This window comes from Vulpes lagopus, chromosome 5 (genome assembly GCF_018345385.1).
Source record: "Vulpes lagopus strain Blue_001 chromosome 5, ASM1834538v1, whole genome shotgun sequence".
NCBI classification, from domain to species: Eukaryota; Metazoa; Chordata; class Mammalia; order Carnivora; family Canidae; genus Vulpes; species Vulpes lagopus.
Genome location: NC_054828.1, coordinates 10037321 through 10054376, shown reverse-complemented (window position 1 = coordinate 10054376; position 17056 = coordinate 10037321). Strand labels below are relative to the sequence as shown.

At 43.3% G+C, this 17056-nt stretch overlaps 2 protein-coding genes and 1 pseudogene across 2 annotated transcripts in view; all 3 read right to left on the bottom strand.

Annotated features, from left to right (window-relative positions):
• Nucleotides 1-17056, bottom strand: part of FAM227A (family with sequence similarity 227 member A) — an 83853-nt gene that overhangs the window by 9487 nt on the left and 57310 nt on the right. Inside the window, exons 14-15 of the mRNA XM_041757495.1 lie at nucleotides 14739-14896; nucleotides 12479-12631 (exon numbers count right to left, since the gene is read on the bottom strand). Of these exons, the coding sequence (XP_041613429.1) occupies nucleotides 12479-12631; nucleotides 14739-14896 (311 nt within the window). The remainder of the gene's footprint in view (nucleotides 1-12478; nucleotides 12632-14738; nucleotides 14897-17056) is intronic.
• Nucleotides 602-936, bottom strand: LOC121492167 (60S ribosomal protein L37-like). The gene has a single exon (XM_041757498.1). The coding sequence runs from the start codon at nucleotides 934-936 to the stop codon at nucleotides 643-645; it is 294 nt and encodes a 97-aa protein (XP_041613432.1). The 3' UTR covers nucleotides 602-642.
• LOC121492165 lies at nucleotides 9482-11152 on the bottom strand (annotated as a pseudogene).

Genomic DNA, 17056 nt, shown 5'->3' with positions numbered 1-17056 from the left:
AAAAATAGAACCTACGGTTGTAGTGAGGTCTGGGTTACCATAGGTCAAGTGCTTAGCTCAGCGTCTGGTACACAATAAACAAAGGAAGTGCTTGAGAGATGCCAGCTGCTGTTGCTGGTATTCTAGACGGTTTTCACTGGAGTGTGTTCAGATAAGCATGGGGTACCCAATGGAAATGCCAAATTGGGTGATACACTGGCTGACTTTTGAAATGTGAGTAGACATTTGATGAAGAAGCAGGTTATGGGCACTCAAGGTAGGCAAAATAACAATAAAAATATATTTGTGTGAATTAAGATTCTGTCATAGACTTCTCTATTGATGGAAGATAGATGTTGAAAGACTGATATTAAAAAATTGCATTGATCTTGGCCTAAACTGAGGTAGGGAAGCTGAAGGGACTATTTTATTTTATTTATTTTAAAGATTTTATTTATTTATTTCAGAGAGGGTAAAAGCATGAGTGGGGGGAGGGGCAGGAGACAGACTCCCCACTGAGCATGGGGTCTAACATCAGCTCCATCCTAGGACCCTGAGACCATGACCTAAACTGAAGTCACATGCTCAACTGACTGAGCCACCCAGGCTCCCCTATTTTTTTTTTTAAACCAGAACGTTTATTTTGACTAATCGTTGAAATTCTTAAGATGAACTGGATGCTGCAACAGCTGCCCTCTTGGGCTTAGGTGTCGTTCCTTCACGGAATCCATGCCTGAATCTGCGGTATACAATTTTTAGGTGCCTCATTCGACCGGTCCCAGTGGTATTCCGTCTTTTAGCCTTGGCACTCCAGTTATACTTTCTCTTCTGCTTGGCAGGGTAGCCACACTTGCCGCAGGTGGACTTCTGAAGGTGGTAGGCCTTAGAGCCACAGCGGTGGCACAACGTGTGCATCTTATTGCGATGCTTTCCGAACGATGACGTCCTCTTCGTCATCTTGTTTCCACGGCAGACCCCCCAGGCTCCCCTATTTTTAAGATTTTAAAAGTTAATTGATTGGAGAGTGAAAGAGAGAGAGAGAGTAAGCATGCATGCAAGTAGGGGGAGGAGTAGAGAGAGATAGAGACAAGCAGACTCCGTGTTGAGGGCAGAGCCCAACAAAGACCTTGATCCTACAACCTGAGATCACAATCTGATGGACACTCAACCGACTCACCACCCAGGTGCCCCTGAAGGGACTCCATTTTAGAAAGGCTCTATCTCTGCTGTTTTTCTACTAGGCCCCATTTCAGAATAAGTCAAAAAAGCTATGTTCCCACTTTGAGGGGGAAGCAAGAAAGTTAATCCTTCTCTAAATTTTGCCCAGGGGCCGCAAACACCTAATAATGTCTAAGAACCAGATTTCAAACAAGTTCCAGGCTGACACTGGCATCAATACCCCTACCTTCGGTAATTGATGGAATAATGCCTGTTGGGCAGCCCGGGCTCAGCGGTTTAGCGCCGCCTTCAGCCCAGGGCCTGATCCTGGAGACCCAGGATCAAGTCCCACATCAGACTCCCTGCATGGAGCCTGCTTCTCCCTCTGCCTGTGTGTCTGCCTCTCTCTCTCTCTCTCTCTCTCTCTCTCTCTCTCTGTCTCTCATGAATAAATCAATAAAATCTTTAAAAAAAAAAATGCCTGTTGCTCACCTGGCACTTACCTCTGGTTGGGCCCTATTTTCGACTCCTAAAGAAACAAGTACCCTAGACCCCTTTCCAGTGTAAACTCCCTAACCCCAGGCACTGACAAGACTCATTCTCCTTTCCTTTCCAAGTCTCCCAAACGTTCTGTCTGCTATTCTCTACCCATCATTTATACTATTCAATTAACTCTGTTTTCACTTTCTCTGGCTTACATTTGATTTCTATCCTGTGTGAAGCCAAGGGCCCTCTTGGCCGTGTTGGGGACTCTCCTTGGTCCTTAGACTCAACCTGCCTGTATCAAAACCAATGGCGATTCCAACAATGGGCATTTTTCCCAAGCCAAAGGAAGAAATTCGGTTGACACAACATTCTTACTTTTGGGATCTTCTGCCACAACTTTTTCTTACCCCTGGGGAGCCTGCTTGTGGTTGCGACGAAGAGGCAAAGAAGAGCAGCAAATTGCATTTGTCCTTGTTATGGTCGCATTTTCTTTCTTTCTCTTTCTTTTCTTTTTTTCTTTCTTTCTTTCTTTCTTCTTCCCTTTCTTTTCTTTTCTTTTTTAAAGATCTTATTTATTTATTTATTTGAGAGAGAGAATGAGCAAGAGAGAACACAAGCATGGGGAGGGTCAGAGGGAGAGAGAGGAGCAGACTCCCAGCTGAGCAGAGACCCTGACACTGGGTTCCATCCCTGGTCCCTGGGATCATGACCTGAGCTGAAGGCAGATGCTTCATCCACTGAGCCACCCAGGCACCCCAATGATCACATTTTCTTCTTTTTTTTTATTTATTCATGAGAGACACAGAGAGAGAAAGAGGCAGAGACACAGGCAGAGGGAGAAGCAGGCTCCCTGTGGGGAGCTCGATGTGGGACTCGATCCCGGGACCCCGGGATCATGACCTGAGCCAAAGGCAGATGCTCACCCACTGAGCAACCCAGGTGCCCTCCAATGATCACATTTTCTAACAGAAAAAACACTGATGTAACTTATTTTCTATATTGTTATTTCTTGAGATGTTGAAGCCTGCACATGCCTTAGACTCATATTTTCCACTAGAAAAAGCATCTTTAGTTTGTGACAGAATCATATTTTGAAATATCTCATAGAGTTCTGCAAAGAGGATTCTGAATTGGGAATGCTCTGCCCCCAGATAAGTTTGAGGATCAGGGCTTTAGACTCGCATGTAAATGAAGTTCTCCAGCAGCCAGAACTTATTAGGTGTTTATGGCCCCGGGCCCCATCTCACTCAATGCATGATCCACCTGCAACGTGCAAACTAGGCTCTTCCTCTACCTACAGCCGAGACTCCTGGATTGGCTTTTCATTCTTTTTCTTTTCTTTTAATTACTTAATTACTTAATTAATTATTTGACAGAGAGAAAGAGAGAGAGAGAACAAGTAGGCAAAGCAGCAGGCAGAGGGAGAGGGAGAAGCAGGCTCCCAGCTGAGCAGGGAGCCTAATACAGGACTCAATCATGGTCCTGGGATCATGACCTGAGCTGAAGAAGGTAGATACTTAACCAACTGAGCCACCCAAGTGCCCTTTTTTTTTTTTTTTTTAAGATTTTTATTTATTCATGAGAGAGAGAGAGAGAGGCGCAGACAGAGGCAGAGGGAGAAGCAGGCTCCATGCAGGGAGCCTGACGTGGGACTCGATCCTGGGTCCCCAGGATCACGCCCTGAGCCGAAGATGGTGCTAAACCGCTGAGCTACCCGGGATGCCCCCTGGATTGCCTTTTCTAAGGGGGACTGCTCCAGGTCTCCCCAGCTGCAGACTTTCAACTCTGAGTCCTGTGCTGGTATCCAAGCCTCACACACACTAAGTGATTCATAAACGGTACGTCAGTCTAACTTCAAAGCCAGTGCTCCTAACTGATAGGCTCTATTTGGGAAATAAGTGGTAACTGAGGTCCCAAAAGAGTTCTAACCCTCCTAAAAGTAATATTCTATATGGCATTTGCACCTTTTGTTTTTGTTATGGCCAAAGCTTCAAAAAATATACAGAACTAAAGAAAACTGCATAATCAACACCATTTACCCATTACCTAGCTTCAATAGTTACCAACACAAGGCTAATCTTGAATTATCCACTACTCCTTTTGCACCCCTACCATCCCCACCCCAAATGGGTGATTTTATTTTATTTTATTTTTTAAGATTTTATTGATTTATTCATGAGAGACACAGAGAGAGAGAGGCAGAGACACAGGCAGAGGGAGAAGCAGGCTCCATGAAGGGAGCCCGGTGTGGGACTCGATCCCAGGATTCCAGATCAGGCCCTTGGCTAAAGGCGGCCCAAAACCACTGAGCCACCCGCTGAGCCACCCGGGCTGCCCAAATGGGTGATTTTTAAAAGCAAATCCTAGATACCATGTCATTTCATCCATAAACACTTCATTAGATAACTCTTTGAGACATGACTCTTAAAAAATAAGGTAACTACAAAACCATTATAACATCTACAAAGAAAAGCAATGCCCCAATATAGTGAGTTCCTTAATATGTTCCTTTGGAACACAGATACCAAAGAGTTCATACTCTAAATGCACAGCTCAATGAGTTTTCATGTACTGAGCACACTCATGTAACCAGCACCAGATTAAGAAACAGAATACTGCCAGCTACCCAGGAGCCCCCTCATCCAAACCCTACTCAATCAGGGTAGGGTTGTCCTGCCCCGAGGGTAGTCCTGCCCTGATGTCTAACAGCACAGATGTGTGTTCTTTTTTTTAAGATATATTTGAGAAAGAGAGAGTATGTGTGAGCACATGCAGGGGGTCAGAGGAGAGGCAGAGAGTGAGAGAGAGAGAATCTCAAGCAGACTCCCCACTGAGGGTGGAGCCCAACATAAGGTCCCATCCCAGGATACTTAGATCATGAGCTGAGCCAAAAACAAGAGTCAAATGCTTAACTGATGAGCTACCCAGGTGCCCCTGATAACACAGATGTGTTTTAAGGCCGCCATTTTCTTTTGTAAACAAAATTCTGAGAATCAATTTATTAACAGAAGGCATGCTGAGCTTCTTGATTATGCCTTATCCAACAAAAAGTGAAAATATTGGGGCAGCCTTGGTGGCGCAGCGGTTTAGCGCCACCTGCAGCCCGGGGTGTGATCCTGGAGACCTGGGATCGAGTCCCACATCGGGCTTCCTGCATGGAGCCTGCTTCTCCCTCTGCCTGTGTCTCTGCCTCTCTTTTGCTCTCTCTGACTGAATAAATAAATAAATCTTTTTAAAAAAAGTGAAAATATTTAGCAATGAGATTGCTAACACGTAATTACAAAGTTTTTACTGACCTATAATACCTATACTATAATTCACCTAATAAGGATGCCTTTATTAAACAAGGATATCCTTATATATTTCTGAAGCATATATGCTGTAGACTTAATCTTGAATAAATTTAATATTAGCCCTAAATTATTTTTGCCTTGCTAATGCCATAGCTATGTATAACTATGGGGGCTAAGTTCTCGCCAATGGAATGAAAAATGGAAGGTTTATTTGTGACTAACAGGAGGAATGCATTTCTTTGGACTCATCTTCCCTTCTATTGGCTGGAATATAGACCTGATGGCTGGAGCCTGAGCATTAAGAGGCTAAATCATGGGCAAAGGATTATGGAGAAATAAGACAAAAGGGGCTTGGGTCCCTGAGACTGTGACCTGCCATATGTCCTGAACTCCTTTTTAAATAATAAAAATAGATTTGCTTATTCTATTTTTTTAAAGATTTTTATTTATTTATTCATGAGAGACTAGAGAGGCAGAGACATAGGGAGAGGGAGAAGTAGGCTCCCGGTGGGGAGCCTAATGTGGGACTTGATCCCAGGACCCTGGGATCATGACCTGAGCCAAAGACAGACACTCAACCACTGAGCCACCCAGGTGCCCTTGCATCTTGTTTTAGCTACTATTTTGAGTTCTTCTGTCACTTGAAGCTAAACCTAATTCTAAGTGATAGAATTACTTACTATGGGCTTGATCCTATAAATAGACTTTATGTGCCTTATTTTACTTGATCAGAACAACTCTCCAAAGTAGGAAATACTATCTATCTTCATTTAACCAACAAAGGAATGGAAGCTCCGCCATATATGTGACTGGTCCAATGTCACAGAGCTAGTAAGTAAAAAATCCTAAGCCTCCACCATTCCAAGGATCCCACCTTCAAGGATTGTTAACAACTATTGGGAGAGACAGACATCATAAAATATATGCAACAGGTAACACCTGGTGCATAGAAGTTGCTGAAAATATTTGTTGGAACAATGAGTGAAATATAGAAGAAACAAAGCATAATGAACTATAGTGACAGATGCAAAAACACAGAACCCTAAAGAGCAGTTCCTATGGGGGCACCTGGGTGGCTCAGTTGGTTAAGCATCTACCTTCAGCTCAGGTCATGATCTCAGGGTCCTGGGATAGAGCCCTGTGTCAAGCTCCCTGCTCAGTGGAGAGTCTGCTTCTCCCCTAGCCCAGCCCCTCCCCTCACTCGTGTCCTCTCTCCCTCTCAAGTAAATAAAAATTATAAAAAAAAAAAAAAAAGAATGGGTCCTCCCCCTTCCCCAGTCCTGACCATCACCTGCATCTCTCCAATCCTTCCCCCTTCACACAGGCTTGGGTCTCCCACTTTACACTGAAACAGCCTTGTTACTCACCATCCAATCTTGCCTTTTTTGGTGCCAAATTTTGCTCCTTCTGCTTCTTAGTAATCTCAGTCACCATGGGGAGCCATACCTTCTCCCTAATGCTCCAGGCTCCAGTGTGTGACTTCAGGCCTGTGAAGACCGCTGTTTACCAAATCACCAAACTTGTCTCAGCCCCATGAGTCTGCATCTGGCACCCCAACTGCTGATCACTGCTTCCCCTAGCCCTTTCTTCCCTCAGCATCAGGATTGGTGCACCTTTACTTTTTTTTTTTTTAATTATTTATTTTTGATAGTCATACAGAGAGAGAGAGAGAGAGGCAGAGACACAGGCAGAGGGAGAAGCAGGCTCCATGCACCGGGAGCCCGACGTGGGATTCGATCCCGGGTCTCCAGGATCGCGCCCTGGGCCAAAGGCAGGCGCCAAACCGCTGCGCCACCCAGGGATCCCGGTGCACCTTTACATACAGGCTCTTCTTTCCCTGTGGCCACTCCTCTCCTCAGCCCCATATTTTGCCCTCCATACATATGTGGTGGCTCTCTAAGGTTCTGTCCTTGACCTTGGCTTCTGTAAAATGGGGATAAACAACTGTGCCTCTTACACACACTATTTCATATCCTGATTTTTTTTTTGTCCAATAATATGTCATGACAATTCTTCCTTATAAAAGAAGACTACTAGATCAACATGACCATTTTTCTTCACTGCAGAGTTTGCACATATGATACCTTGTTAACCAATCACCTTTTGATGAACATTTAGGCTGAAATGCATTTTATGGTGCTGCTGCTCAACAGGCTTTTATGTGTGTAACATAATTTGGGAATAACTCAGCTGTATCACTTTGTAAAACAAAGTTACCTATGTGCTTATTGTTTTCTTTCTCTCCTATGATGGCAGATATTGGACCAAAAAAACAAAAAACAAAAAAACCCCAGCAATCCCCCCTTTTTCCCTTGATAACCAAATCCAGTGTTATTTTGGGTAATGAAATTCCACTCTGGTCTAGGCATGGAAATCTCATTTTTCTTTGCCAAATATTTCCTAAGCTTCTTTTGTAGCTAGGATGTCCACATGAGAATATTATCAGGCAGAGAAGACATGAGGGGGAGATAAGGAGCAAAAGAAGGCAAGTTCTTCTTTATAGAGAAAAGTGTCAGCTGATAAATGCAGAAGGGATGGTGGAAGTAGAAAGTCAGGTACAACCCTGAATAAAATAATTGATTCAGGCAAAGACCATCAATGATGCTAAAACCACTGGGTGAAGGTTTGGGGACAGCAGGTTCATTCAGTCTCAAAGAATCACACCACTTGGGACACTGGGGTGGCTCAGCAGTTGAGCATCTGCCTTGGTTCAGGGCATGATCCCGGAGACTCCGGGATCGAGTCCCACATTGGGCTTCCTGCATGGAGCCTGCTCCTTCCTCTGCCTGAGTCTCTGCCTTTCTCATGAATAAATAAAATCTTAAAAAAAAAAAAAAGAAAGAAAGAAAGAGTCATACCACTTATTACAGACTAACTATGTAAAACAGGAATCTTACAGTGGAGAGGTCTGGAAGAAACCATCTATCTGGCTGAGCTGGCTGACCTGACACTGAGCATCTCCTGATGCAGTGTGGTGAGCATATACCACATCATCTATGAGGTATTCTCAGTGAAAAGATCTTCCCCGAATCCTCTCAAGCATCTAGTATATCCCCAGTGACCAGTTTAAAAGAAATACAGAGCATTTTGGAATAAGTTAAATGATACTCTGAAGAAACAATCAGAAAAATCCAGAATGTGGCTTGAGCTTTTCAAAAAAAGTCTGTCATAAAATAATTAATAATGTAATAATTGATTCAGGGAATAACAACAAAGGTGGGGGGAGGGCACTGGTATAGATGAAAAGGCACCAAAGAGATACAACAACATTTTCCATACAAAAAAGAATTCCCAATCCTTTTTTTTTAAAGGCTTAAAACGTATTTTAATAAGTTGATGCTGCATTACTGCTCCATTTCTCAGAAAAACTCCAAGGATATCAGGGACAAATCCAACATGGTACAGCAATAAAAAAAAATGCAAAGCATAACTACCTAAGATAGGCAAGGCTAAGAGCTACTGCCTGGCCTTCAGCATACAGCAGCCCTGTTCCCAAGATTGTACTAGGCCTATCAAGAAAAGCTGTGAACAGCATCATAGACATAAAAGGGCCATTCCTGGGTTGTCCTTACCAGGTCCCTAAAAGATGGAGGCAACTTAACACAAGATTTTTTAAAGATACACTAAAATGAAAATCTCTAAGAGAAAGGTCTTCCTTAGGACATGAAGTGGGGGGGATCCCTGGGTAGCTCAGCGGTTTAGCGCCTGCCTTTGGCCCAGGGCGGGATCCTGGAGTCCCAGGATCAAGTCCCGCGTTGGGCTCCCGGCATGGAGCCTGCTTCTCCCTCCTCCTGTGTCTCTGCCTCTCTCTCTCTCTCTATGTCTATCATAAATAAATAAATCTTAAAAAAAAAAAAAAGGACCTGAAGGGGTTAATATACGGGATATAACAGAATCATATGTATGTTGTCTGTGGCCTCTGTGGACATTTGCCTGAATTCCCACCTGTGAGTGAATGGAATGCGGTTAAAGTAATTGGGGGATGTTTGTTTTTGTGATGTATGTGGCAGTGTCTATGGGGTTGGAGGATTTAAGAATGAGAAAGCATGGGATCCCTGGGTGGCTCAGAGGTTTAGCGCCTGCCTTTGGCCCAGGACGTGATTCTGGAGTCCCAGGATTGAGTCCCGCGTCGGGCTCCCTACGTGGAGCCTGCTTTTCCCTCTGCCTCTCGCTCCCTCTGTGTCTCTCGTGAATAAATAAATAAAATCTTAAAAAAAAAAAAAAAAGAATGAGAAAGCAAAAAGAACAGGATGGACAAGAATAGAATGATCAAGATTAATGGGGCTCTAACTAGATCCATTTTGCCATGGTTCCACCCCCCCAAGACCCTCAACAATCACATGAGGCTTCAGGAATGCATCACACAGAATCAATTAGTTAAACAATATACCACACAGACCTGATTTGTTAACTGTTGCCCCTTCCTTGCCCTCAGCCTCCAGTAAACTCCCTCAGAGTAGTACAGGCAACGACGACTTAGCTATTGGGAGGAATCCCTAACACTTTTCCAGGCCAGAATTCTGGGTAGTCCAAAAAGGGTCCTTCTTTTAAGAGTTTTTGGGAAACTAGACATTGAAATTTTTATTAGTATCGGCGACGTTTGTTTGGAGCAAATTCAGCTCCAGAAGCTGCACGGTTGAATGCAGGAGGGGTTCCACCAATTGCCCCAATTCCTTCCATTGTAGCAGCCTGGCCAAAGCGTTCAGTTGTTGGTGGGGTCAATCCCAAGGTTCCATCTGGCATTGTAGTGGCAGGTCCTAGAGGAGCTGGGCTACCAGCTGGCACTGGAGCAGGGGGCATGGCACCTCTGTTGTTTATGCCCATAGCACCTTCCATAGCCATCTGGCCCATCTGTATCTCCTGTTCTCTCGCATCAGGGAATGTTCCCTTGAATCCTTCCTGCTGTCGCTGCATCATTTCTTCCTGTTGCCGCCGCATCTCTTCCCTTCAGCGCCTGCACGCCTCCTCCTGCCTGAGCTGCAGTTGCTTTCGTTTTTGCACTTGGTTGTGCAGCTCTTCCATCCTCCTAAGTTCTTCTTGACGCCTCATCAAATCCTGTCTCATTAGCATGACCTGGTGCTCATGGCAAGCAGCCTCCATCTCCATCTCCAGCTTCTCATGAGCTTCCTTGATGTTGTGGTCCACTTGGTCGTGATGCTGCTTCTCCATCTCTTTTTTTTTTTTTAACTTTTAAAAAAAAATTTTATTTATTTATTTATTTATTTATTGAGAGAGAGAGAGAGAGAGAGAGAGAGAGAATGGCTGGGACACAGGCAGAGGGAGAAGCAGGCTCCACGCAGGGAACCCAATATGGGACTTGATCCCTGGATCTCCAGGACCACACCCCAGGCTGTAGGCGGTGCTAAACTGCTGCACCACCGGGGCTGCCCTGCTTCTCCATCTCAATCAGTGCCTTCCAGCGCATGGCATACTCCAAGGAGCCAGGCTGTGCAAATCTGGGTGGCTGCTCTTGCTAATTGTGAAATTGCTGGTTCTTTATAACCAGTTTCTCTGGAAAGAAAAACTATATCCGCTCTGGAAGTCCCTCTTCATCATCCAACTGGTCCATGGGCTCCACAGTCACAGGCCGAGGAAATGTGGTTAGCAGGAAGGAGCCTTCACTGCACCTGTCCAGAGCTTTCCAAGCAGCCGGCTTCCCTGAGAATTCAACAATGCCTTTTCCTGAGGGCCTTCCTCGATCATCCACGATGACTACAGCCCTCTCCACCTGGCCAAACATGTAAAAGGCTTCCTCCAGCAGTTCATTGGAAACATACTGAGGAAGGTTTTGGATCGTGAGGGATGCAGGCAAAGCACACACGCAGCTGCTTTCCACAAAGTGGCATGTTGCCCAATTCTACTTTGGCAATCTCCGCTAAGGTTCATGTTTCCAAGTGGATAAAACCAAAGCCCTTATCCTTATGAATGAAGACTTTGCCTGCTTTCCCATATTTCTCAAATAGTTTCCTCATCTCCTCTGCAGTGATGTCAGGAGGAAGATTGCCCACAAAGAGCCAGCTACGTTGGGTGAAGGTCTTCTCTCCTGGTTTTCTAAAATTCTTCGGGTCAATAGTCAAGCCTTCATTTTGGCTGCTGGCTTGTTGCCCATTTGCAGGTATTGGTGGCGGTGGTGGCTGCTGTTGTTGGTGCTGCTGCTGCTGCTGGTGGTGCTGCTACTGCTGCTTCCTTGGAGTATGGTTTTGCTTCTCCAAGTTAAAGGTTTTATTGCTCTGCATTTTTGCACCCCACTACCAACTGTTCTCTCCTCAGAGTAACGGCAACCTAGAATTCCCAATCTTTGATTGGGTCCTGGAGCAGCAAGGAAAACTAAAAAAAGATATTTTGGGGAAAAATGGGGAAATTTGAATTTGACCTAATTACCAGAGAGAGAAATGGCAACATGTAAATAATTGGTAAACACAGTGAGGGCATATGGTGTTCACTGCACTATCCTTTCAACATTTCTGGCAGGTCTGAAAATTTTCTAAATAAAATAAAAATATTGAAAAAGTCAGAAGGCATAGGAAAATATCCATAATATACTGCTAAGTAGGAAAACAAAGTCTAAAAACCAGATTAAAGTCTAAAACCCAGATACTCCTATATGGGCCCAGGAGAAAAGACTGGAAGGATTTATAGGATTTTTAAAAGAAAGATCTGTTCTCTGTTATTCTGGAATTTACATTCTGACCACAAGAAAGCTGAATGTGTTTGAGATAGTCCCAGGGCTAGGCCTCCAATTAAAAATTGTCACATGCAGGGGCGCCTGGGTGGCACAGTCAGTTAAGTGTCCACTTCTTGGTTTTGCTCAGGTTGTGAGATTGAGCCCCAGGTTGGGCTCCACGCTCAGCAGGGAGTCTGCTCCAGATTCTCTCCCTCTCCCTCTGTACCTCCCATTCTTACTCCTGCTCTTTCTCAAAATAAAATAAATACATCTTTAAAATGCATTTAAAAAAGAAATTGTCTTGTGCAGGGGTGCTTGGCTGGCTTGGTCAGTGGAGTATACAACTCTTGTTCCTGGGGTTGTGAGTTTGAGGTGTACAGATTACTTAAAAATAAAATCTTTTTTAAAAATTGTCTTTTACGCTGAATAAATGCGTCTTTTTAAAAATATGCTGTGTAAAGTTAGTCTACTCTGAAGCCATCTTGGTAAACTACCCCAACAGTGTGAAGTTAGAATTCCTTCAGGGTGATGCCAGGTTCCATTCAAAATTTATTTGCAACCTGCTTGGGCACAGAAGCCATTGTCTCCACAAGCCTTGGTGTGGTTGAACTGACAGTTAATGTGTTGTGACCTGGAGTTCACCGTTAAAAGGGTCACCCAAGCAAAGTCCTGGAGTTTATTTGGTTATTATGATTGTTGGCACATCCTATGCAATATATCTAAATTGAATTATGGTGTCAGATAAAATTATAGATGGGATTAAAGCTTGTGTATCATCCATTATCATGTGTAATCAATAAACGATTTAATATTCTCTTGAAAAAAAATTGTCTTTTAATCATCACATGCAACAAGACAGATGCTCAAACAATGCCCCTTCCCTAAAACCCTTAAGTACCTGAGGAAGTTTTCTTGCAGTCCCTTTAGGTACTCATCAAAATATTTCCATTCATTCCAGTGGAGTCGGTTCAGTTGGTGGAAGTTTTCCTTCCGCTTCTTCATGTTACTCAGGGTCAGGTCGATGACCTCGGCATAGGTCAGGACAGACTCAGTGGCATCTGCCGTCAAGGAAGACCCCACACTGTCAGTTGGTATTGACTCTGAGCATTACCAGCAGGATGGCGTCCTACATGGAGAGGGGGGTGAGATGCCAGAGTGGGGGAAATGACCTGTTTCTCCACCGGATCACTGAAATCTGAGCAGGAAATGACTCCTGCTCTCTGACCATGGCCTACTCGGGAAGGCAAGGAGCTATCCTCCCCTATGGCCAGGCCATTCTTGGTCTTTTGACAAAGCCCTTCTCTCCTCCGGCTGACAGAAGGGCTAGGAAATGCTTTTTTCAGACTGCCACCTAAAGTTCTCACTCTGTATGGTAACAGGTGGGAAATACTTAGTGTGGGAAACAGTTCATAATGTATAGAATTGTCATATCACTGTGTCGTACACCTGAAACTAATATAAGTCAACTATACTTCAGTAAAAAAAAAAAAAGAATAAACACAGTTCTTACTCTATTAATTATCACTGTGGTGAAGAGGAAGGGATTCCAACTTTCAGTCCCAAGACCTCATTCCCAATATTATGTTTGTATGTTGAAAAATCTTCTGTGCCTTCCCCACCCTCTCTACCCCTTCAGGATGGGTCAGAATCTCAGGAGTGGGATTTCAGTCAAGATATGTCATCCTCTACATTTCTATTTTCTTCTCTGTAAAATAGGAATAGTAATTCCTGCCTTAGATGATGTTAATAATAATTATGAGTTTATTATTTATTTAGAACCAGCCATATGCTATTTAATCCTGGCTGTAATGCTATTGGTTTGGTATACTTACCTTTATTCTATTTTATTTTAAGATTCTATTTATTTATTTATTTGAGACAGAGAGAGGAAGAGAGAGAGAGCAGGGGGAGAAGGATAAATAGAATCCACACTGAGCATGGAGCCTGAAGTGAGGCTCAATCCCATGACCCTGAGATCATGACCTGAGCCAAAACCAAGAGTTGGACACTTTAACCAACTGCACCACCCAGGTGCCCCTAATTCTCCTTACTTTAGGAAGGAAATAAAAGATATAGAGCTCAGAGGTTAAGCTGTGCACAGATCTTAAGGCCAGTGGATTATGGAGCTGGGCTGTATATCCCCAACCCAGGTTCCTTCTACTACACTACACTGTCCACAGAGCAGTGAGGTGATCCATGAGAAAGTGCTTTATAGATAATAAAGTTATCTTTATTATCTATAGATATTAATATCTATATAGATATTATCTATGGATAATAAAGCTATTATTATTCTCTGCATATAGACTTATAAATAACTTGGGGATATGAGCTCTACAGGGCAAGTGCTACCTAGCTCATTCTGAAAGCTCCTCCTGATGGGGAGCTATGTGCAGACAGGTAATGATTCAAGCACTTGTTACCTGTTGGGCTCTATCCCAAGCCTTTATTGCTATTGTGCCTGTACTCTGCATAACAGCCCTAGAAGGCAGGTGTTGTTATACCATTTTATAGATTAAAAAAATGAGGCTCAGAGAGAGGCTGAAACTTGTCCAAGATTACTTAGCTGGTCAACAATTGAGTTGGTTCTTGAGTTCAGATTGACTTGATTCCACATTTTGACCCCCTACAGTAAAGTGCTAGGACTCAGGACACCAACATGTCACATCTATTTTCTTAAGATCTGAGTTGGTTACCAAATCTTTAAGATAAATGACAACAGGGCCAGAGATTTGCTGGTGGGTCTAGAGGAAGAGTATATATGTGTGTGAAGAGAATGTTAGAAGAAACACACACCTAGAACTCAAATCCTGATTGATACATACTCTGGGGTCAGTGAACATCTGGGAAGCATTACTGAGCTGCAAAGCATGTTCAAGTACCTACTTAGCCTTCACCCTGGTACATAGGAAGAGGTTGTGCACCCAGGGAAATCTGACTTGCTCAAGGTCCAATGTGGCCAGTTCATGAGGCAGACTTGGAACTAAAATGAGCAAGATTCTGATCTTTAGGCTCATATCAATGGCTACCCTTTATGGGCATATACTATGTGCCAGGCACTTGTGCTAAAGGCTGGGTGCCTCTCAACACCCTTGCTTCTGGAAGGAGGAAACAGAACTCTGGAGTAATATGTGCCCTGCCCGTGGTGGAAAGGATATGGGATGCTCTTGGTTTTTTCCCTCCTGACTATCAACACGTCTTTGCCATGCTGCTGTAGACTGGCGTAGTTCTGGAGGAAGTGCACAATCAGAGGGCTCTTCCCATAAATGTTGAAGAAGTTTGAAGTCAGCTCAGGGCTTTTGCAGGCTGGGTAAGACTGAGTAGGAAAGAGTGAAAAAATGATATATTGTCATTTTTACTGCAAATGTTAAGAAATGTAAAGGTACCAATGTTCGTTGTCCAATAACTACAATTTTAGGATGCTATCCTAAGGAAATTCCCCAGATTATTTTTTTAAAAGATTTTATTTATTTATTCATGAGACACACACACACACACACACACACACACACACACCGAGGCAGAGACATAGGCAGAGGGAGATGCAGGCTCCATGCAGGAAGCCAGATGTGGGACTCGATCCCAAGACTCCAGGATCACACCCTGAGCCAAAGGCAGATGCTCAACCGCTGAGCCACCCAGGTGTCCTGAAATTACCCAAATCAAACAAAAATGATTTAAGTACCAAGATGCTCACAACATATATATATATATATATATATATATATATATATATATATATAGCAAAAGGTTAGAATAACCTGAGTGTTCAAGAAAATATTGATATTTCTGTCCCAAGGAATAGTTATGCCGCTATTAAAATGTTTATAAAGAATTGGTCTTAAGAAACTGCTTCAGATATAATGAATTAAAAAATTGAGATGTGAAATCGGGTAGATAGCATTATATACTTTCTATGAAATAAACCAGTTTTTAAAAAAAGATAGGAGACTGGGAGCTTAGTTACCAAAATGGTTTTTTCTTTTTAATTAGTTACCAAAATGTTAATGATTCATTCAGCAAATATTTATTGGGTCATTACCATGGATATATACTGTTCTGGGTGCTAGAGATTGAGCTGAGAAAATGACAAATTCCAGCCCCCATGGAGCTTGCATTACAGTTGAGACACAGACAATAAAGGAATAATAATAAATAAAGGAATAACTTGACATTATAGAAAATAGGTGCTTTAGATAAGAATCAAACAGGACAAGGGGTGGAGGATGGTGGGAAGAGAGACTGGAGAGGAGAGGAATCTTTTCCATAAGGTGGTCAGGGAGGGCCCTGAGGAGATAGGAATGAGGATCTTTTCTAAGTGTGATGGAAGCCACTGGGAGGTTTGAGCTGGGGTTCAACATAATTGGATTAATTTTTCTACTGCTCCCTTTGAGGTGTAAAGAAAGGCCTGCTGTGGGTGAAAGCTGCTGAGAGGTGTGGTTAAGGGGTCTCTGTTGGGGATGACGTGTATTGGGCTGGGACTGAGCCAAGTAGTTTCAGAGAGGGGTGAGAAGGATGGCATTTGCAATATGCTGTGAAAGCAGAATTGGCAGGATTTGCTGGAGAAGAGAAGTCAAGGATGACTCTAAAGTGTAGGTATTAGTAGCTTCAGGTGGGAGGATCGGGGAAGGGACAGGTTAGTGGGGTGGGAAAATCAAAAAGTCTGCTGTAAAAAAAAAAAAAGTCTGCTGTAGGGCACATGGGTGGCTCAGTGGTTGAATGTCTGCCTTTGGCTCATGTCATGATCCCAGGATCCTGGGATCAACTCCTGCATTGGGCTCCCCTCAGGAAGCCTGCTTCTCCCTCTGCCTGTGCTTCTCTCTCTATCTCTCTTTCTCTGTCTCTCATGAATAAATAAATAAAATCTAAAAAACAAAAGTCTGGTTTGGACATGCTATATTTGAGAGGAAGTATCTCAGGAAACAATGGGCTGGGGCCAAGAGTGATTCGTTTTCCTTGCTTATATTCCTCTGCCTTTTTCCAAAAATGTCAATAATGATTATGTACTATCTTTGCATTTAAAGAAATAATACATTTTAATTAATTAATTTATTTATTTATTTTTAAAAAGATTATTTATTTGTTTGTTTGTTTGTTTGTTTGTTTATTTATTTATTTATTTATTCATGGGAGACACAGAGAGAGAGAGAGAGAGAGAGAGAGAGGCAGAGACACAGGCAGAGAGAGAAGCAGGCTCCAAGCAGGGAGCCCAACGCAGGACTTGATCCCAGATATCCGGGATCAGGCCCTGGGCCGAAGGCGGCACTAAACTATTGAGCCATCCAGGCTGCCCGGGTTCACCCATTTCAGACACGTCACCTTGAAGAGATGGTTCAAGGGTTGAAATTATCATGATTATTCTCCTGGTCCTTGGACTCAATTTCAGACTTTCTAGCTACTCAATGTTCTTCCAGTTTTTGCTCAAGTTGGCCAAGGACAGGTTTTTGTTACTTATAAGCAAATAATTCCAACTAAT